The sequence below is a fragment of the Macrobrachium nipponense genome, chromosome 43, assembly GCF_015104395.2.
Source record: "Macrobrachium nipponense isolate FS-2020 chromosome 43, ASM1510439v2, whole genome shotgun sequence".
Taxonomy (NCBI): Eukaryota; Metazoa; Arthropoda; class Malacostraca; order Decapoda; family Palaemonidae; genus Macrobrachium; species Macrobrachium nipponense.
In genome coordinates, this window is record NC_061104.1 from 11,577,968 (window position 1) to 11,600,786 (window position 22,819).

Genomic DNA, 22,819 nt, shown 5'->3' on the forward strand with positions numbered 1-22,819 from the left:
AAATAATTAGTGTGCACTGTTATAGAAATTTATCTTTAACACACACGATAGTGATGACAAGTGTAACTGCCTCATGGTCTAAAAAATGCATAATTGCAATTGCTTTAGTGATTACTTTAAAAAATGCATAATTGCAATTGCTTTAGTGATTACTTTAAAGTATAACAGTAAGGCATACAATTTTCTCATGTTTCTTCCTTCCACAAAGCTAACAGTACCTTTGTTTTCAATATCCGACATTAATTTCTGAATGAAGGCTTTCAGTTGCCATGGGTTCCTATGGGATGATAATTTTAGCATTTATGTACAAATCATCTCGATACCTATCAGTTTCCATCTTACAGCCATCCACATGCATAATAAATATAATCTTAGTACTGTACTAGAAAGACCTATTTCCCAAATTTCCAAAATTTTTATACTGCAACTTACTAGAGCTCAAATATTAAATTTTCTTGGCCATATTAGATGAAAATATGTAACTAACAAACAATAATGCCTTTTTACCTATCCTATAGCATTGTGAAATCAACAATCTCCACATTAAAAGCTAAAATGCTGTATAAAAGCATTCCAAAGCTTAAAAAAACAATGAAAATTATACTGGTAGCATATTGCTTTACAACTCTTGCTTCTTAAATATTTATTTTAAATTACATACTTGCCAATCTTAATAAATGAACGGTATTAAGAAAGTGCACAGAAAGGATGAAGGCCTAATTTATAATATAAAATAATTTCTAAATACTATTGTGCTAAATGAATATTCAGTCCAATTTTCTCTCCAATGCATATTACATGTGAAAAAGTACCTTTTTCAAACATGGACCCATGAATTATTTGGAAAATTTTAATTATCTACACTTCAATTGATCTTTTAGAACACAATGAGTTATTAAAAAAAAAAAAACTGCAATTACAGCTAAGAAGCATCTTAACGTCCCAATTTTCAACTTGCAAGTTTTGTTGTCCAGAAGCTCCAAATTTAAGACAGATCCTCTAGCAAAGAAATTATGTAACTACAGGCTTTTCTTAAAACTGTATTTGTTCAAAGTGGGAAAGACAGAACCTCTCAAGACTATATCTACCAAACTTAGCCATTCTTGTTGCTTCGAAACCTTAACTTTTCTTGACAAAATGAATTAGCAGACTATCATTTCTGTTAGTTCCATGTCTCACCTAGACAGAATCACTTTCAAATTAGCAGACTTAGAAGTTTTTTTGTTTGTACATTATTAATGAAAAACGGATATTGCCTTGCATATGATGCTCTTCACATTACCCAAAAATCACAAATTCTTGGTAATTTGTATTTTTCCTAGCTATACTTGCCTCAAACTACTTTCATAGGAGATTCCTGGATGTCAGTCTGGTACCGACCAGAAAAATCGGGTTGTCCCTTCCACATCTAGCCAGGTACATGCCCTGAGGGTCAACGGTCATGCGACGCACGACCTACTACCCCAGTGCTTTCCACTCCAAAAAGGTTCCTGCCCTAAGGTACACGGGGACGGTAGGGAGAGCCTGAAACCTAAGTAGTTAGAGGTAAGTATAGCTAGGAAAAATACAAATTACCAAGAATTTGTGATTTGTTCCAACGCCATATACCTACCTCTAACTACTTTCATATTAGACTCATTCTTTAGGAGGAGGGAGTAGCTTAGGGGGGAATGAACCCAGATGTTGGTCTAGGGGTGTACTCGGTGGGGCCCCAGCCCTGCCCAAAGAGAAGCGTGGGGCTGTGAAGGGGTCCGTCAAGGGCGCTGGCTGGAATGGAAAGGTAACCAGGAAGGTGACAATGATAAGGCAATGGTTGCACTTCCAAAACTCCTCTTATACTTTCTGTCCTACCTGAAGGCTCATTGGGCCCTATGAAAACTTGCCAGAGGCCCAAGGAGAGGATAAGGAAGGAGGGTGGAGGGGTGAGAAAAGGGGGAAACACCTTCATACTACCCCTCACACCCCTGGAGTCCTATGCTTGGTGGAGGTCTAAACCTGCTGTTGGCCAACCACCACCATCCCAATTACGAACGAATCAAGTGATTTAAGGGTGCCGACGTTAGCCCCACTCTGGATTGGAGTGGCTCCGAGCGAAAGGAGGTGAGCCCAATCGCCGGTTTTGTCCCCCTAGAAGGGGACTAGAATGGCCCACAATCTCCACCTCTTTCGGGGAGAAAGGACGAGTTGAACCATCCCGGGGATCCGTTAGCTCCATTTTAAATGGGTGCTCGGGGGAGACCTCGAGAAGGTGGACCACTAGTAAACTATGACCCTGATTAATGGGCTTGTGTCAAAGCGCTTGAGAAGCACTTAAGAGACGGGCAAATTCTCTATTCACTTCTTTCGGTAAATCTTGGCTTTGGATGAAAATCCTGCCAAGACTGCTCTTACTGGGTTTACTGCTTTTACAGTGCTAACACAGTTTTGCGTTTACTTCAGAAAAGTGAATTTAGGTCATAGCTATTTCCTCTTAGGGGAGAGGTTGCTAAGGCCCCTTCAAGAGGCTGAAGACCTGGGTCTGTAGGAGGGGGAATACACAGAGGGGATCCCAGGGAAGGGCTGAGTCCTTTGTCCTACCCAACCCCGGAGGTTGGTTCCCAGTTATCGGATGTCCACTGCGCCTCGTACCTCTGCTGTTGTCTAGGTTAGGGAGCATCTGGTGCCCTAAGCTGTGCTGGGTGTCTGAAGGAGGTCGCCTGTAGACGAAGGAGTCCTGGCTGGCCTATTGTCAGCGCTCCTGGGCCTCCTCCACAAGGTCCTCTGGCCCGAGGGACTTCACTGTAATCGGGGTGTACCTCAGGAGGCTAGCTTCCCTGTGCGGAAGTCGTCTAAGCCAACTGGCTAGCCCGGCAACCTCCTATGGAGGACCCAGCCAGTCCCTTGGGTGACCGCCTGAGAAGTCAAGGAACCAATGATCCTCCACCAAGCAGGACCAGTTCCTTGAGTAAGGCCAACTTGGTTCCATCCTTCAAGTTGGTTGGTGGTGAATCTGGCCACTGCCCCCAGCCCGTAGGTCGAGCCAGGTGGCTGCCTGGACGGCAGCCCACGCCGTGGTCTTCATGCATGGCCACCTACTCTTGAGAAGATGACCGAACCCGCCAAGAATCTCTCCCCCGAAAAGACTAGGGTGAGGAGGGAGATGTTATCCTCCTAGGACTTGGGGGTAGAAGGAGAAGCCCTCTGGGGTGAAGAACCTCCCATGCTTAGCCTTTGCCACTGGGAGGAGCTTGAGGGAGCCATGGAGCCGCAGGGCATCCCTGGACCCTGATGTTACCTGGCCCACTTGGGCACGGGCCTGAGCTCACTCCCCGTTGGGGGAAGGGCCCCCGGAAGGTTTGTCCTCCTTTGGGCCACCCGTTAGGAACTCTACTGAGGAGGGTCTCTAGGTGCCGGAGGGAGGAATAGGGTCTGCTAGACGGTCCCTTCTCCGAAAGAGGGCTCGGACCCTCCTGTCAGTTGAGCCCTCAACGTATGCACCTTGCCCCTTCCAAGGTGTTGGCGGCTGCCTTGGACAAATGACTCATCCTTGCTGCCCTTCAAGACCAAGCAGGCACCACCGACGGGAGGTGGGGTGTGCTCCGAAGCAGCCGGAGGCTATCGGCGGAAGTGGGAGCCTCATTAGAAGCGGAGTTGCATGCTGTACCAGCAGAGTCGTCATGGGAGTCCCACTGGCCGGCAGAGCGTGCGGGGTTAAGGCCAACGGGGCAGCAGCACCACCCTCTCAGGACCATCATGGGAACCACGAGCACAGGTGAACGCAGAGTGGACCATCCGACCGGTGGAGCGGAGCGGGCCATCTGACTAGGGGAGCGGAGCGGGCCATCTGACCGGGGGAGCGGAGCAGGCTGTCCGACAGGGAGAGTGGAGCGGGCCGTCCGACTGGGGAGCGGAGCGGACTGTCCGACCGAGAGTGGAGCAGGCCGTCCAACCAGGAGAGCAGAGCAGGCCATCCAATTGGGAGAGTGGAGCATACTGTCATTGTAGACCGTATGACCAGAGAGCGGGGTCGACCAAGACGGCATGTCCTGTCACGGCAGCTACCGCACCTACCAGAACCGCTCCAGTGGGCTATGACGGGGAGAGTGGAGCATTGTGTGGGGAGGAGGGGGCCAAACCCACTCGACTCCATGTAGCCTGGCACCTCTATGCCCTGCACCCCTCCTATGGGGAACTTCATTCGAGGGAGAGGCAGATGGGGCAGTGGCACGCACCCCGCTCATGGGACCATCAAGGGAACCATGTCTGACTGGGAAGCAAGACGACCGTGATGGCATCATCTGAGAGAGGGAGCGGTCCGCGCTGCAGTGTCCCCCCCCCCAACATTGCCCCTTCCTCAGCCGAAGCACCTCCGTGGGGAAGTCTGAATAGTGTGAGGGCACCGGTCCAGGACCAGGTCTGGACCCGTCAGCCCCCTCTGCCTCTGAGAGGCACCATATCCCTCCAGGGACATGATCAGGGGGGCTCCATTGACTTGTAGAAAAACTCTGACGGAAGCATTGGAGCAGGGACGAGAGCGCGACAGTTGAGGGAGCCATATTGGGCAGCCCAAGCAGAGAACCCCGCACCCTCACATGGGCAAGCCACAGAGAAGGGAGCGGTCCCACCACCTTCAGGGGATCAGCAACACTGGGGAAACAATCATCTGTACAGGAATAAATAGAACTAATCCTTGGGCTCTGCAATGGGCAGAGACCTGGCAACGAACTCACTTAGGTCCAGGAGGCAACTCTGGGAGGGAGATGGCGACGGTGACGGTCTCGCAGACAAGGATTTCCCCTCAATGCGACTTCTTGAATGAGGCTTGTCCTTCTCCGACGTCTCTTGGAGGGCAACATATCCGTTCCCCACCTGAGGAGACTCGCGAGCAAGGCCCGCCCGACACTTCGATCACAAAGGTAGGGGGTCAAAGGGAGAAGAGGACAGGAAGACCCCACAAAGCTTCGCCTCCGACGAGCCTGGACAACGCCGAAGAGGAGGATCAGACTCCATCGAGTGAAAGGCACACAAACACACTAGGGAGGGATACACTAACACCCGGAAGGCAAGGGAAACGACATAGGATCGGGTCGATACTTGGAAGACGAGCTAACACGTGTGAATGGGTCAGCGACCAGGAAAGCACCGAGGTAGTAGGTCGTGGGTTGCATGACTGTTGACCCTCGGGGCATGTACCTGGCTAGGTGTGGAAGGGATAACCGGATTTTTCTGGTCAGTACTGGATTGACATCCAGGAATCTCCTATGAAAGTAGTTCAAGGTAAGTATACGGCATTGGAACAAATGTTTTCTACCACCATTTAATGTAATTATCAGGTGTATCTAAAGTTACCTCTATCAGATTAAAATTGCAGTATAGTACTTTACTGCAATAAGAGATTACTATGCACAAGAGTGGGAAGCATTTTTCATACAGGAGATAAAAGTGAACCTAATGTTTTGACGTTAAAAGGCACTAAACAGACTTTAAGCATTGTCACACAGTTAACCCTTTGAGTTTTCTTGTTATTATTACTGTTATTATTATTAATTTTTGGAGGGGGGAGGGCACTAAACCCAGCATTCTATCATGACAAAAACATTTACAAGTGATAAAAGAACATTATCTCTAGGCCCACGAGTAGTAAACCTGAACAATGCGTTTTACCACAAATGAGTTCTCTGGCCCACCAATATTTAAACTTAAACAAAATGTTCTATTATCACTTGCTATAGTTTTTGTCCTAAATTATTACCTGCTATACATTTTTTTTGTCACAAAAGAATGCAGGGTTTAACACCATTTTTAAACAAAATAATTGTACTTTTTTATATCTTCAAAACATGAAACAACAATAATTTTATAGTAGTTAGACTAATACATTGAAGTTAGCTAAGAACAGAAATTTCTTTACTTTTTGTAAATAAATGTGATAAGCAAACATTTATGTATTATTTTTGCACTATGAAAATATACATCCTTTCCAGTGATCTACATCACGGGTATTTGTTAATTATTGCATCTCAAAAAACATATGGTAAAAAGAGAAAAATACATAAAAATTATGATTATTCACTCAGGACTGGTTCAAAGATAAAGCTTTTTGAATAGTCTATGCTTGTGTAGGAGACAGAGTTGAGCCATCCCCCAGAACTATAAATTTCATACCAAACTGATGTCAAGACAATTAGTTTTTTTTTCTTCATTTTTTAGAGGTATCACCCAATGTTAATCAAATCTTAAGGTGTGGTATTTATAAGACGTCATTTAATGCCATCATTATCTCAAAGGGTTAATCTGATGGTAGAAATTTAGTATTCTTACATCACTTTAATGGAAAATAGTTTTGTGATGCATTCTTTAATTCACATAAATGATATACTGTATTGAAAATTTTGCATTTTGTTAACTTATTTTTCTTCTCAATAATAACCAAAATTAATGCTGCCAGGTATTTTGTACTATCAAATATATACACTGTACTATATTTTAGCTTTTGGGGGAAGAATGGTATGAAATCCAAAGAATATTAAGAGCTTAAAACAATAATTGCCAACATTATAAGCACTTCAGTTAAGTTTAGTAGTTCACATAGAATTAGATATTGCTGGGTACTGAAAACTTTCATTCCAGGAGCAAGCTTTCCTATACCATAACTACAGAGCTTTATATGAATGCCTTAACATGTCATATACAATACTATATCTATGGTATATTAAAAGAATACTTCACTTCCCTGTTTCATTGACTTTTCTCATTTTGAAGCTCTAATTCTAAAGGCAAAGTGACACAGATAATATGCCTTGTGATAATAATGAATACATTTCTAGATTATGCATCCAGCTTACACCCACAAATATCCTTTAAAAAAACACACACAAAACTAAAAAATTTTGTTTGTACCTGTGCAAAGAAGAGGAACCTTCTTACCTATGCAGAAAAGAGATGATCTGATCAAGTATTTAAAAAAATAAAACTGTATCATACAAATACACCTTACATAAATGGGCTCTGGCCTGATTTCTCAAGTAAAATTCAACAGGAAGGACTACAAAGTACTCTCATCTAGTCCAGCATAATGCAAATAAGAATAAATATCAGGTAATGACTATTACTATCCATACGTTCATAATGTATGCCGACTTCGTGCATCATAAAAAAAAAAAAATACGTACAAGTCCACATCATATACAAAGTTTGACCAAAGTATAATTACAAAACAGAAATGCAAAGAAAAACACACCCACACGACATACTTCCACTCACTGATTAATTTTCTGTATAAGTATTTTATGGCACTAATGACATTTGATGAGACATCTGCATCTACATTCAAAGTGGCTTTAAATTCCAATAAAATATCAATAGTATTGACAAGGGTGAGGATAGGCCCTGAAGCGACAAGTAATGAAACAGCAAGAAGGAAGTACAGAAGTCATCAATGAAAATGTTTTTACACAAGAAAAAGGTATACTAGTTGGAATTTGTTTTTGCACTCAGTACTGGCAACACCAATCATATTTAAGGAAACAATGTAATTATTTTTACTTCATACATCATAGTTAAAGTTCTTCGCAGAGGAATGTTTCCATGGAGTTAAGTATACCAGCTAGAGTAACATACAAAACGTTCGTAGTATATATTTGTATGAGTTTATCTAAAAGGTACATTTGTATAAGAATAAATTTACTCCTGTGCAACTAAAAGGTCACTCATTTCAGCATTTCCAATTTTTATCACAAAATAAGAAAAAGGCTGTAATTACTGAATTTTGGGCAAACACTTTCAGAAAGTTGGTTATTAATACCAAGGTAAATCCAGCAGGAGAGAAAATGTAGTTATGACAAAGCAAAGTTCTGGCTTGTGCATTAGCATTCCATGCCAAAGAAAATTTTACTCGGATAACATAATGAAGACAGCTTTTATTTAAAGAAATATATTTCTTTTACGCTTTATATCATAAACATTCATTACAACTTAACAAAAAAAAATGGTTTGCATAGATGACTAATCATTCTATTGACCCATTATAAATATCTAACAGGATATATGAAGAGGTTTACTTTCTAGCACCAATATATTAAATAATAAAGAAGGTTAAGATTAAGGAAATTAATTAAAGTAGTAAAATTTCCATACAAATTTGCAAGACACCAAAGCAAACAAAATTTCAAGAAAAGTACAACTATACATCACAAAGCATGTCGTCTTTGCTTAGCAAATCCACATGCTAATAACTCTCGCATGCTTCTCATCGCTGTACAAGTTTTTATATAACTGGCATATTCATAACATCTTCATGGCTCTAAAACCTAGAATATACGAGAGAGAGAGAGAGAGATAGAGAAAGAGAAAAAGGACTATTAAAACCAGAAAAGTCAGAAAGACTATTGCTGGCAAACTGTATTCACTGACCAGCTTCTCCTTCTATTATGCTAAGGGATGTGCCATGACAGTTCTCATCAGTTTGGAAATAGAGAGATATACAAATCCACTTTGCTATTCACAATGCTGATTTGGAAATTTTACTTTTGTTTCCAACACATGCTGTACTCTTTGAAACCTCCACTTCAGCCATTCTCAAAAGTCTGCTTCCCATAGAAATTAAATTTGAAACACCAGTAGTATTTTCACAAAAAGTTGCATAGAAATTAAAGTGAATATGATTTGGTTATATTATATCACAAAGTTGGTGATGCTGTGCCTCCTGGCTATGTGGTTAACTTATTGCTAAGTAGATGAAATAATGCAAAGGATGAAGAAATTTTTCCTAATTTCAAAAGGTAAAACATTCATAAAACATGTTTCAAGCACATGCCAAGCACAACAAGTTTCAAGGTAACAAAAGTATGGGGACCCAATGGTATACAATATAGTGGTATTGTACAATCTTAGTTACACAAGAAAAAAGCATTAGTTATCTATACCACTATAATTTGCATGGATATTAAACTAATAAAAAGCATATTGTTGCTGAAAAATTGTGTACATACTTCAACATGTATACTATACCCTCAATCATAAAAAAATATTGGATGGGGGTTGGGGGGGAAGAGAACACATTCTTACACCCTTTACCAATGGAATGAACATTGTTATGCATGCATGGCTCGAAACCTCATGAGCAAATTATACACTATTATTCTAAAAAGACATATTAAAAGACTAATCTTGGTAAATAACAATCAAAATAAAATGGTGAAATGGGGTAATGAAAATTATCAAACTTATGTTGGTTGATTGCAGTACAATCGATCCTTGATCATGAAACATTCTTTTGATGTAACAGCTATTTTGCATATACATTGAGGTATATATACTAATATCTCAGGGATGAACTTTTATCGTAAGGAGATGAATTACTGTTCCGTAAAACTAAAGAAGTATTCATCCTACAGAACCAATATGCTGCACTAGTAAAATAAATAAAAAAATTATCAGTCAACATACAATATTGGCAAAAGCCACAGTGTAACTTACCTGTAAATGCTATCCTCAATGAGTGGTCACAAAACACACGCTATAAATGATAATGACATGCAATTATAAAGTATTGAAGAAGTATCAAGTTTATACTTTGAAAGTGCACACTTCATATATGATATATGGTATACTGGTAAGTACAGTATTCTAAAGACCACTGTAAAAATGCATATGCTTAATTCAACTTCACATTTTCAAGACTGTACTGCAAGCAGTATCGATATTCCAAATTCAACGTCTTTTTATGGATTATGCCTCTCAAGAAAGATAAGAAAACAATTAAGACTGAAGTCCAAGAAGAGCAATCAACTGCAAAATTAGCTCCTCTGACAAACATGAAAATAAAACTTCTTAATTATCTATTAAAAAAAGCACGTAAACTGCACATGAAGATCCACATGCAAAATTGTTCAAGAGGAAAAATGAAAAGCTTAAAACAAAAAATACCACCAGCTTAGGCACCCAACAGTCAGTTTAAAAAACATGTTGCTTCACTGTCTTCAAAATATACATGAGAGAGAGAGAGAGAGAGAGAGAGAGAGAGAGAGAGAGAGAGAGAGAGAGAGAGAGAGAGAGAGAGTCCAGCAGACCAAAGTGTAAGTTTACAATCTAAACGATATATATAAATAGTCTCAGAGGAAGGTCACTAACAATTGGGATACGATTTTCATCTGTATATTGACCTCCAATTTTCAGCTGTCCATCAACAATATCTCACAGTAGATACAGTATAAACAATAACACCACAGTATCACTGAACATCACACACACCCACACTATGCGAGGCTCCACAATAGTTGGCTGGGCTTGCCATACTATCTCCTATTTGTTCACACACCTCTGCAATTCACTGGCCACCTTTTTGCTACACTACAGTTCCACCTGAGGCTATGGGGCCTCCTCCCATGGCTACAGCTGTTGTTGGACTAGGAGTAGAGTGCTGATTGCTTCCTGGCTGTAAGATAAAATAAAAGAAGAAAGTTACAAATCTATAACTTGGCTAAAATCCATTTCTTCAAATACATTACAGACAAGTATATCTGCAAGCAGTCTGAATCATTTTTGCTTTCAAGTTAAATTTTTACTACTGTGTTAACTTACAAATAATTAGACACAAAACAAGGAAATTATACTATTGTAAATTAATAAGTTACGTAAGCAAATAGATAAAAGTCCCTTCAGGCCAACCACAGAAAATTAAGATTTCATTGCTACCACCTCATTTGATACATTTTGTCATTCTATTGTAGTCAAACAAATCACACCTGACTTGTTAGGAAACAGCCTCTGCTTAAAACTATAGTAAATTTGTTAAAAAATCTTTACCTTAAAAATGATAGTAACAAAAACTCCCATGAGAATGGTAACAGTAGGCTAGGACTGAAAGGATAAGCAGCTTAAATCTACATGACACTTGACGTTCTGGTTGTTTCTTTACCCTGCAGGTACACATTTTGAAAAATTACACTTGTACCAATTATAACCAAGATGTTAGTACTGTAGCTAAAATTTGGAACCTAGTTTTCCCAGAATATTAAAACTATGTCTGTAGTATTGAGCAGTTGTGTCCAATCTTGAATTTAGCAAAGCATTAACATAACCACCACAGTCAACAGAGCTCAGGAAGAAGTTTCCTTACACTCAGAATAAATCTGGTAGCCTAACCATATCCCTAAATCAAACCTTAACCCTTTATCCATTAAGCCCTAAACTTCTGCCAGTCCATTCTGGCTTACTTGTCTGATGGTCTTATAGCTTTCTCCTTGTAAAATGGCAATGATCTTTCACAGTCATTTTTTCAGGTAACCCTTATTTCAGAAAGTAGTCACTCATGTACAACTTAGGAATATACAGTGATTACTGTACATCATTAATTGTTAGTAGGTCTGGTACACATTAGGCTATGCTTTTCAAAGCTAGGCTAATCTGAAAACAAAGCTTAATGTGTAATAACTTTATCAGTGTTTCAGTGGCTTTAATATCAAATAATTTTTGGATCCACCCACATTACTTCAGGTATTTCAATTTTTCAGATAATTGGGATGTCAATAACAGTGGAACCCCAGTATTTGTGGGGGATGTGTTCCAGCCCCCTTTCCCCTCAAATAGCTAGGATCCACAAATACTTAGAACAACGCTAAGAACTGCCTATTTTGTTAGTTCAAACTCAAGAAAAACCCACTAAAAATCCTTATAATGCTCCCCCCGTATTTGCGGGGAAAAAGTACCAGACCATCCTGCGCATAGCTAGAATTCGTGAAGTTTAAATCCCTATAGAAAAGCTTAAAAATGCCTATTTTGTTAGTTAAAACTTAAGAAAACCCCACTAAAAATTTTTATACCTGGTTTTTGTGGTAGTTTTAGCAAAACAAGCGCATTTTATGATGAAATTGATAAAAAAAAAAAATAAAAAAAAAAATTGTGGATATTTCTCATAGAAAACTACTGTGAATAGGCAAATTTTCTACGAATACAGGGGGTTCACTGTACCATTTTATTTTTTATAGTCTTATGACCTAAGGTGAATTTAATCATGAAACTGATATGAAAATACAGTAATTGGTGGATATTCCTCATAAAAAATACAGCAAATATGTGAATTTCCCGTGAATAATGGGTAATATGGTCTAGATATGGTCCACAGAGAAATCCGCGAATACGTGAGTCTGCGTATCTCGGGATCACGAACATGGGGGTCAACTGTGATTTGTATTTTTCATAGCAAAAAAAAAACCTACATCTTAATATGAGGACAAATCTTCTAGTGCCAACTGGTAAAATTTTTTTTTTTATAAAAAGGTATTGGTGGCAACGGGGTTCAGCCACTCGGGTGAGAGAGGAGGCAACGGCCGACCTACCTTCACCCAAGAACGCCTAGACGCATTCAGCTTTCTTCCCTGGTGCCTTGCTAGGACAGGATGCTGCCATTCCTTCCAGAAGCCAGTGTTTTCCTGCCCATTTTTCTTCTCTGGTTTGCCTTTTGTGTTGTGAAATCGTGCTGTGTGATTGTGCATTAGTGTGTTTTTGTGTCGCATTTACTCATTCAAACCCATGAGATACCCTTACTTGCATCCATGAGTCCCTGCTGCTCCAGGTTTTCTAACCTTAACTGCCTAAATGGGATTGTGATAGAGCTCAATGACAGCTTCAAACCAATACTAATTGGTCTTCATTTACTCATAGCATTTTGATTCAATTCAACTCTTTCTTATGTCAGTGTAAAAACCTGATATACCAGTATTGTTTTAAAACTGCTAACCTCACTATATTACTCTATTCTACTGTTCAAATAATTTTGCTTTGCTTTCTTATCTCATATATTATTTGCTTCCAAATTTACTTGTACAGTATATCTGCCATTCCTACTCTAGATTTCTGTTAATTAAAAATCATACTCTTTCATCATGTAATTTCATTCTTTCCTTATTTGTAAATCAAAGTTCACAACAGTTCTTCTTTACTTATGCAATTACATATTACTGTATATAACAATATAAAACTATGCCTCAATTATGTATAGAACATTTATTTTCCTTCTTGATACATCTAATTTCCCATGTTCTACATTTTATATCTAATATAGTGTATATATGCAACCTCTATAGTAGTTTAAGTTTTCATGGAAAGAGGGATTCCTTATGCCTTTTCACCAAATTTTGTATGACTAAAAAATTACTTGAATGGACTGTTTCATTAGAAAAACCACAAATTACAGTACTTGATATTAAGGCCGCTTAGCATCAAGCGGCCTAATATCCTGTAGAATTTTGAAGGAACAGAAAAGTTGGGAAGAAATTTTGTCAGCGCATTAGGCTGCCTACAGCAAAAAGAGAAAGGGGTGGGGGTGGAGCTTTGACACTGACAAGGAAAGAGCACTCAGTCACTTACTTGAAGGTTTAATAAGCGGCTGTATATATTTTTTGGCCAGCGCACCCACCGCAATTTTTGCCTACTATGTATCACTTTGTTGGCCCCCGTGACCTTAATATGGGCCAAGACAGAGATTTGAATCAATAGATAATAGCAGCGATATGTCGTTGAAGCAATCTGGCCTTAAAACAAAGCAGATGTCGGATCAGCTGGTTGTGAGGAGGCATTTAGTTTGACGCTGGGTTGCCAGATTTAATGAAGGCAGGAACCATGAGATTCCATCTCCGAAAAAGCACCCTGGTATGCCTAAGAAGACTTCTGATCGAAGTTTGACAGTTCTCAAGCGCCAATTAGAAAGTAATTGACGCCTGAGAACAGTCAAACTTTGATAAGAAGTCTTCTAGGCATACAAGGTGCTTTTTCTGAGATGGAATCTCATGGTTCCCACCTTCATTGAATCTGGCAACCCAGCGTCGAACTGAATGCCTCCTCACAACCAGCTGATCTGATATCTGCTTTGTTTTAGGGCCAGATTGCTCCAACGATATATCTCTGCTATTATCTTTTGACTCAAATCACTGTCTTGGCCCATATTAAGGTCACATGGGACAATAAAGTGATACGTAGTAGGCAAAAATTGCAGTGGGAGCACTAACCAAAAAATATATACAGCTGCTTATTAAACTTCCAAGCAAGTGACTGAGCGCGCTCTCCCTGTCAGTGTCCAGGCTCCACCCCTTTCTCCATGTGCTGTAGGCAGCTTAATGCACTGACGAAATTTCTTTCCAACTTTTCCGTTCCTTCAAAATTCGACAAGATATTAGGCCGCTTGAATGCCAAGCAGTCTGATATCTTGTTGAGTACTGTACATGTTCTCTGTAAACCAGTTATATATGAGTATCTATAAATCAGTTTACTGCCCCTTCATCACTGAAACCAACAGTTATTAAGCTCAACTTGACATACTACAGACATGGTATAAATTAAATGGTGATTTTCGACACTGTCTAATAAAGCCATAGTAAACATGTCTAATACACTGTAGCATCTACATATTATGCAAGCAAATACAGTACATAATTATTTGTAAATTCATGAAATGAGAAATACACTTAAAATAATAGATTCCTACTTGTGTACCTAGTCATTCAAAAATATCTAAGGTGTTTTAATTATATCAGTTCCTTTGACTTAAATAAAAATAAAAAAAGGCTTCAACTTCTCTCACATTCCAAACCTTATTGCAATAAAGATTGCCTTATAGCTCAGTGGAAAATCTGACATTATAAAATACATACAATACTAAAACACATAATCAACAGAAAATGTGAAATTAAACTATAAAATATAAACAGAAAATAAAAATAAGCACACATTCTCACTGTAAACTAGCCAAGGCAAAAATGACACTGGGAGTGTAAAGTTTTATTTAACAAGATATATATTTTTTTTAAACAAGCATGAATTACCTCTTTTATTGATCTGATAACTAATGCCTATTAAAACTACACTATAACTGTAGGTAAAGCTTAAAGAAGAGGTCTGTAAAGTATACACAAAGCCACACCTGAAGTTGAATAACTTTCCTTGCGTAACTAAAATTCATATGACTTAGGTAAGCCTGTTGTCAATTAGCTCTAGTTTAATTTTGATTGAGAATATTAGGAGGCTATTCTCAATCAGGAGGCTAACAAAATATACACAGATTAAACAAGAATTCCAAGAAAACAAAAACCAAACACTATGACCAAATACTAAAAAAATAAATGGTAGTTAGAATTGCCCCACCACAAACATAAAAAACTAGGTACATAATTGTTTCATATTAATAATAATTAAAAAGAAAGATACAATACTCATGCAATCCTAATTTTTACCCAAAAATATCACTGACTAGATCATTCACACAAACCCACCAGCAATAATTCTATAAAAGCTTAAGCCAACCAAATTACTTACTTGTTTGCCAGGTCTGCACCAGGTGAGTACACAGCCATCTTGACAGGACGTAACAACACAATCTTCTCTGAACACTAGGCCCGAGAGTCGCTCATGGCCAATCTTTTTGCAAATCATAGGTTCTATCACAGGGCACTCATCTAAGCGTGGACAAAATGAAGTACCCATGGTTCTACAAGTTTCTTCAGATAAACACATGGAGCCTCCAACCTGATTTTTACCAATAGAAGATTTACAGTTTTGGGTTGAGTTTTTCGTTGCTAGGCTCAAACTTCTTTTATGGTCTTTATCCAACTTTTCCTTGTCTTTCTTTTCACCAAAATTAAGGTTTGCTAGCTTTGCTGTTAGAGAGTTAGTAGAATGCGAGTGATGTGAAGAATCACTACCAACTGAAGACTCTTTTACATTATTACACTTAGCATTGGCCACATGTCCTGTCTGAAGGCTTCCTCCACTTCCACTCCCTCCCCCACTACTACTTACAACTGTACTCGATCTTGGTCGTCTATATGGTTGCGTTAATACATCATCCTTTAGGTCCCATAAACACAAAAAGGTATCCTGGCCTACAGAGCCAAGTCTATAGCTTATTACATTCAACCCTAGTCCATCTGAGGCTAAAGAGTTTCGATTCGAATTTGGCCTCGAATTTGGTGCACTGTTATTGGGTTTACTTCCTCTAACATCATTTGTCAAGCTATTATGCTTGCTAGTGTCTTCATTGCACATATCAAAACCATCCAAATCACTGTACAAAGTAGTAAAATTGTCAAATGCAACAACAGTCACCCAACTTTTATGGCCCTGTCCTCTGGCAACAACCCTCTTTTCATGAAACGACCATACAGTTATAAGGTCATCCTCACCTCCGGTCACAACATACTTGCCATCCGGGGACCAACACACACACAACAATCCACCGTAATAACTTCTCGCACTACCCAACAAATCCATAGTGTCAAAATTAAACACTCTTAAGGAACCATCCTGGGATACCACAGCCAAATATTTTGAGCACGGCGAAAAGGCAAACTCATTGATACTACCTTCACCAATAACCCATCTATAAAGAGGGTTTCTGGTGCTTTTGGTCTTACAAGTATATACAGAGTAGCCATCACCCTGCTTGAAGAGCTGATAATGAGGCCTGTCAACACCACATAAAAGCTCCTCATTATAGGTGTACATATGACCACTACTATGGGCTGCTAAAAACTGATTAGGTGATCCCGGTATCCATCGTACACATGTAACTTTGGTCTTGTCTATCAATCTCTGTAAATACGGAATAATTAATTTAAAGAGGTCTCACTCCCCAGCAACAAAGTACTATAATTACAAGAGTGAAATATGTTGAAATAAATTCATTTACATGCACAATATTGAAAATTAACAAGGAGTTAAACTGCCTGTAAAATACAGAAATGTATTAAAAATGATTATCATTTTCTGATGGTTCAGCTTTAGAGAGAGAAACATTAAAATAAATTTCAGTCAATCAGCTGACAGTATCAAAACGATGATAAAGTAATGGTCTGGCTTTGATCGTCGTGAATATCTCTATAAAGCTGGAATGAGGTGCTAATGGAGCATATTATACAATGTATTAAATTCTTAAATAATTAACTAAAATTGCAGGAAATTGACTTTGTTAGTACTGAACAGTAATAGTAAACAAATCTGTGAGAATAAACTTGTATCTTTCCAAGTTACTGTTGTACTTTAGTGATGTTAGCTACTGTAATTGCTTAGTACATACTACTTACTGAATGACAGTAGTTCTTCATCAACTCTCAATCATCATGTTATATATTCATAGTTGATTTACAATCTTTTCTACTTACAACAGGTTCATTAGGATGTAAGACAAGGAACATTTGTAGCAAATAGTTATTATACTGTTAAAAATAATCATGCACTACATAATATCAATCAACAATGTGGACATAACTTTCCACTGCCATAATATTATAATAATTTGACAACTATCAATCACTCCCTCCTCAGTTGTTCCAGATTTTTTATTCACTTGATTACCATGAAAATTTCAATATGAATTTGCCATTCTTTAGATACACAAATCTAAAGCCGTTTACATGAATATACGGTACCTTCAGCAAAAGCCGGGACAGTCATTGGTGTTTGGTCAAGATACGTAGTTAACTAGTGGAAAGTGGCCGTGGGGATGGGGATACCACCAAATCATCTGATATTAGCAATTGCTTTTTCCTGAAGCAACTGGGACGTGGCATAAGTTAGATAATGACTTTATTTGCCATTTGTTCCTACAAGAATACAAAACAATTGTATTTATCAAGAGACTATCCCTAGGCAGGAGGCACCGTCCAAAGAACAGAAGAGGTAATGCAAAATCTGTGGAAATGCAAAAACCCTCTAAAAATGTTTTCAACTGTTTACAACTGCCAAATAAGATGTACCCCTTAAACTAAAATGCTTGGAATGGCCTATTTTAAAAAAGCAAATTATTGATAATTTTAGAGAGATGGCCCATAGAAAAATATGTTCCACAAAACTTTAGAGTGAAAAAGTGGGGCAGCACTGCATACATGAGCAAGGGAAGGATAACTTTTAGAACCCAATGTACAGCTTGGCATATGTGATGTTAAGGCTAACAGGGCCATGCAGCAGTGCTCTACCCCAACGAACTTCTTAAAAGAGAGATGGTGGAAGTAGCATCTACTGGCTACAGTATACTGCCTAGCTCACCTACATCTGGCCATTAATGCACACGTGTTGGCTACTGGACAGAAAAGAGGGGCAAAGAAGCTAACCACTACTCATCCAACTAACTTTGCGCCATTTGTGAACCTTCAACACGATTTTTTCCTGTCCAAAGGAGCTTAAGTTGCTACACACACATTCATCAAAGAGGTCCTCATTAGAAAGTGTCTAAGACTTAAGGTAAATATCCCTGTGGTAAATTTAAGTAAAGGTAATCTGGTGGCATCAGACAGCAGCCTCAAGTATGTATCTGTGCCAGAGGGCAACATCCCTGAGATAATAACTTTGATATTAATTTTCTGGCTATGGTCCTCATCTCCCTCCAGACATCTAATGGTGAAGTTCTACTGTTCACTGAAGGTACAAAAGATGACCTATTGACATCTAGCAACCTCAGATGCACAGCAAAAGCACAGAAAAACTGGGCTCTGCATTTATTGTGCATAATTATATTTCACTTTGAAAGGTGTCAGAGGCATCTAGTTAGTGGTGTTCTTTTCAGCTCATGTAATCCAGTATTAACTGCAATTCCAACAACCACCAAGGAGCTGGAAGTCATTAACAATACCCATATGTTGATGATACAAGTTATGTCTGCAGTATGTACTGTAGCTCCATTTCATAGGTTGATAATGTCCTTTATTACCTGAAATTCTTCTGCATTCCCTTCAGCATTACTCACCTGAAATTTTAGCCAGTCTGCTTTTTCAAGGTTCCATATTTATGATCTTTGTCATGGTGGATCCATAATACATATTATTAATTATGTAATAACTGCATGGTTACTCATGTGCTAATTACTCAAAGTTGGTCAATTACCAAAGGCAGGCAGTTCCAGCTTGCAACTGACATGTCAATACATGGCTGAGTGTTTGAGTCAATAAATGTGGAAGCTTGTCTTTATCATAGTCTAATATCATTAAACAGAATGGCCATCTGTATGCCACAGAGTTTGTACTGGAGTTTATCAGCCCTTTGAATGAGCTTCTTTGTAGCAGTAGGTAAATTATTTAACAGCTGTCCAAAGTTTATTTATTTCTTGAAATTTTGGGAGTACTCTTTACCCTTTATCAAAAGGCAAATGAAGTTACAGGTACACTTCTGTCATTTTTAAACCCACAAGCAGCTTACAGAATTTTTTAGACAATTTTTAATTGGTTGGCAAAATGGAGGAAAGGGGGCTCCTCCTATTGGCTGGGAGCAGAACAACTCATCCAGGAAAGTCTGGCTGACTCACCTTCTAGAAATTATACAGTGAAGTTACCTTTGTACAAGCTAAAACCTCCTCCCCCCAACAAGAGGTGTCTACTAATAACTATCTCAAAACAGGAACAATAATTTGAATAGCTGATAATCAACTCTCCTAAATTATCATTTTCAATGCTGGAGAGGTTGGACAGCATAGAAGAAAGCTGATAAAGTTTGAAAGACCTTTAAGTAATAATGAGAGTGGGGGAAAGAGACGTGTAGAGTTTAACTTTTAACAAAGGGAAAAATGTTATTGTTATGATACAATAAAGTTTGTTCATACTTACCTGGCAGATATATATATAGCTGTATTTCTGACGTCCGACAGAATTTCAAATTCGCGGCACACGTAGTGGGGCGGTCAGGTGGTAGTACCCATTCCCGCCGCTGGGCGGCGGATATCAGGAACCATTCCCATTTTCTATTCATATATTCATGCCCTTGTCTCCTGAGGGGAGGAGGGTGGGCACTCTAAGTATATATATCTGCCAGGTAAGTATGAACAAACTTAATTGTATTATAACAATAACATTTTGTTCATGAAACTTACCTGACAGATATATATATAGCTGAATCACACCTTCGGATGGTGGGTAGAGACAGACTAGGATTTTTTAGGAAATTTAAAATAAAATAAAAGATTATCTTATTGGTTCCTTACCTGATAGCAAAGTAGACTATGTGATTACTGTCACCAAAAGCCTGCTTATGCTTTATCAGAGTTGCCAGCCAGGTGTTGACCTGTAGTGCTGGTGCTCTCTGGATGCTCTGTCAACGGGGGCGTGACCACAATGTGACAAGACCATCTAGGCAAACATATGGCAGTAACACAGCAACCGACCACCACCTGACCAACTAACGCAAAAAAAACCCCTGATTATTAACACTATGGAATGGGAGATTTTCACAGAAGATCTCACCATCAACCACAAAACACAATAAACTAACCTAACTAAGCTAAGGGATAGGGAGAGAGCTACTTCAGCCCCCAAAAACTGTGTCTGCCGAAATGTAAGGTCCCAAAGAACTACAGTTCTCGTAAATCGTCCTCACATCCCGGAGGTAATGTGAGGCGAATACGGACAATTGCTCCTCCAAAGAAGGTGCTATCAAGAATATCTCTGATAGACATGTTCCTTTGGAAGGCAAGAGAGGTAGCTACGGCTCTGACCTCGTGAGCTTTCACTTTAAAAAGAGGCTCATATCAGTCTTCTGGCAAGATGAATGAGCCTCTTTAATGACGTCCCTCAAGAAGAAAGCCACAGCATTCTTCGACAACGGTAAATCCGGTCTCTTCACCGAGCACCAGAGATTACCTGAGGGACCTCTTATCTCTCTAGTCCTATTCACATAGAACTTGAGAGCCCTGACAGGGCACAGGGCTCTCTCTGGTTCTTGACCCACGAGACTCGATATTCCTTTGATGTCGAAGCTCTTTGGCCAAGGATTAGACGGGTTCTCGTTCTTAGCCAAGAAAGAAGGGTTCAACGAGCAGACAGCGCTGTCTCCCTTGAAACCCACTAGGGCTACTGAACGCTTGGATTTCACTAACTCTCTTCGCCGTCGCCAGAGAAGTTAGGAAAAGCGTTTTCCTCGTTAAGTCCCTTAGAAGAAGGCTTCATGGAGAGGCTCAAAGGGACTAAGCATCAGATGTTTCAATACACATCTAAATTCCATGAGGGCGGTCTTGCTTGTGGAATTTTGGTAGTTTCAAACGACCTAAGAGATCGTGCAGATCCTTATTGTCGGAAAGGTCCATTCCTCTGTGGCGAAAAACGGCAGACAACATACTCCTATAACCCGTTGATTGTAGGAACTGCCAATTTTTTCACATTTCTTAGATGGAGAAAGAAATCTGCTATCTGATTCACAGAGGTCGTGGAAGAGGAAATTCCTTCCTTCTTGCACCATGCCCCTGAAGAAGACCACTTAGACTGGTAGACAGCTCTTGAAGAGGTCTTCGAGCATTAGCGATTGCTCTCGCAGCTGCCTTTGAAAAGCCTCTCGCTCTGGCCAGCTTTTCGATAGTCTGAACGCAGTCAGGGCCAGAGCGGAGAGGTTTTGGTGAAACCTTTTGAAGTGAGGCTGTCTGAGTAGATCTCTCCTCCAGGGCAACGTTCTTGGAAGTCCACAAGGAACGTCATGACCATCTGTGAAACCACTCTCTTGCTGGCCACATTGGAGCAATCAGAGTCAACCTTGTCCCTTCTGACGCTGCGAACTTTCTCATTACGTCCCCCATGATCTTGAATGGGGGAAAGGCGTAAAGATCCAGGTCTGTCCAGTTCCAGAGCACGCGTCCACTGCAATTGCCCCCGGGTCCATAACCGGGGAGCAATACAGAGGAAGTCTCTTCGTCCTCGATGTAGCGAACAGGTCTACTAGAGGACGTCCCCACAATTTCCATAACTTTTGACAGACTTCCTGGTGCAAGGTCCATTCTGTTGGCAGAAGCTGATTCCGGCGGCTGAGAAGGTCCGCCCTGACATTCTGAACTCCTGCCACGAATCTGTCAGGATCTTTGATGTGCCTTGCGTCTGCCCATAGTAGAACTTCCTTCGCCAGGAGAAAAAGGGATCTGGAGCGAGTCCCTCCCTGATTCTTTAGATACGCAAGGGCTGTGGTACTGTCCGAGTTGACTTGAACAACCTTGCTTGACAGTTTCTCTTCGAAGAACTGCAGCGACAGGAATATCGCTGCCAGTTCCTTTACATTGATGTGCCAGGCTACCTGTTCCCCTCTCCAGGAGCCTGACACTTCTTCCCCCCCTAGTGTTGCTCCCCAACCGGCAGTGGAAGCGTCTGAGAACAACACTAGGTCGGGGCTCAGAAGATTTAAGGAGAGGCCCTCTCGTAACTTATGAGCCCGGTTCGAGCCAACCAGAGCATTACATGCTCCCCGAACTTCTTACATCGTTGGAGATCCTTAGGATCGCATTCAGGTCCCCTTTCGACTTCCATTCTTCCGCAAGGAGGAATTGAAGAGGCCTGAGGTGCAGTCTTCCCAGCGAGACAAACTTTTCTAGTGAGGAAATGGTGCCCAGCAGACTCATCCACTCCCTCACCGAACAAGCTTCTCTCTCTAGGAAGGCTGCGACTTTCTCTAACCCCAACCCCAGTCGCTGACGTTCCTGGGATGGAAACGCCCGAAAAGCCACTGAATCCATCTGAATCCCCAGATACACGATGGACTGTGTCGGGGTCAGATGCGACTTTTCGGTGTTGACCAACAGACCCAGAGACTTTGCTAGGGCTAGCGTAAACTGAAGGTCCTTCAGACACTTCTGCCTCGACGACGCTCTGATCAGCCAATCGTCGAGGTAGAGGGATATCCTGATTCCTGACGAATGGAGCCACTTCGCTACATTCCTCATAATCATTGTGAAAACCATCGGGGCCGTGCTGAGACCGAAACAAAGGGCTCTGAACTGCCAAACCCTGTTGTCCAAGACGAATCTCAGGTACTTCCTTGACAGAGGGTGGACTGGGACGTGGAAGTATGCGTCCTGCAGGTCTAGAGACACCATCCAGTCGCCAGGTCT

General features: G+C 40.3%; 1 protein-coding gene and 1 long non-coding RNA gene across 2 annotated transcripts in view; one reads left to right on the top strand and one right to left on the bottom strand.

Annotated features, from left to right (window-relative positions):
• LOC135213529 (uncharacterized) overlaps positions 1-12,865 on the top strand; it is a 29,794-nt gene extending 16,929 nt beyond the window's left edge. The window contains exon 3 of the long non-coding RNA XR_010314158.1: positions 12,259-12,865. This is a non-coding gene — a long non-coding RNA (uncharacterized LOC135213529). The remainder of the gene's footprint in view (positions 1-12,258) is intronic.
• The window catches only part of LOC135213528 (WD repeat-containing protein 20-like), a 38,025-nt gene continuing 23,102 nt past the window's right edge, over positions 7,897-22,819 (bottom strand). The window contains exons 3-4 of the mRNA XM_064247445.1: positions 15,289-16,563; positions 7,897-10,414 (exon numbers count right to left, since the gene is read on the bottom strand). Coding sequence (XP_064103515.1) covers positions 10,325-10,414; positions 15,289-16,563 — 1,365 coding nt within the window. The 3' untranslated portion in view covers positions 7,897-10,324. The remainder of the gene's footprint in view (positions 10,415-15,288; positions 16,564-22,819) is intronic.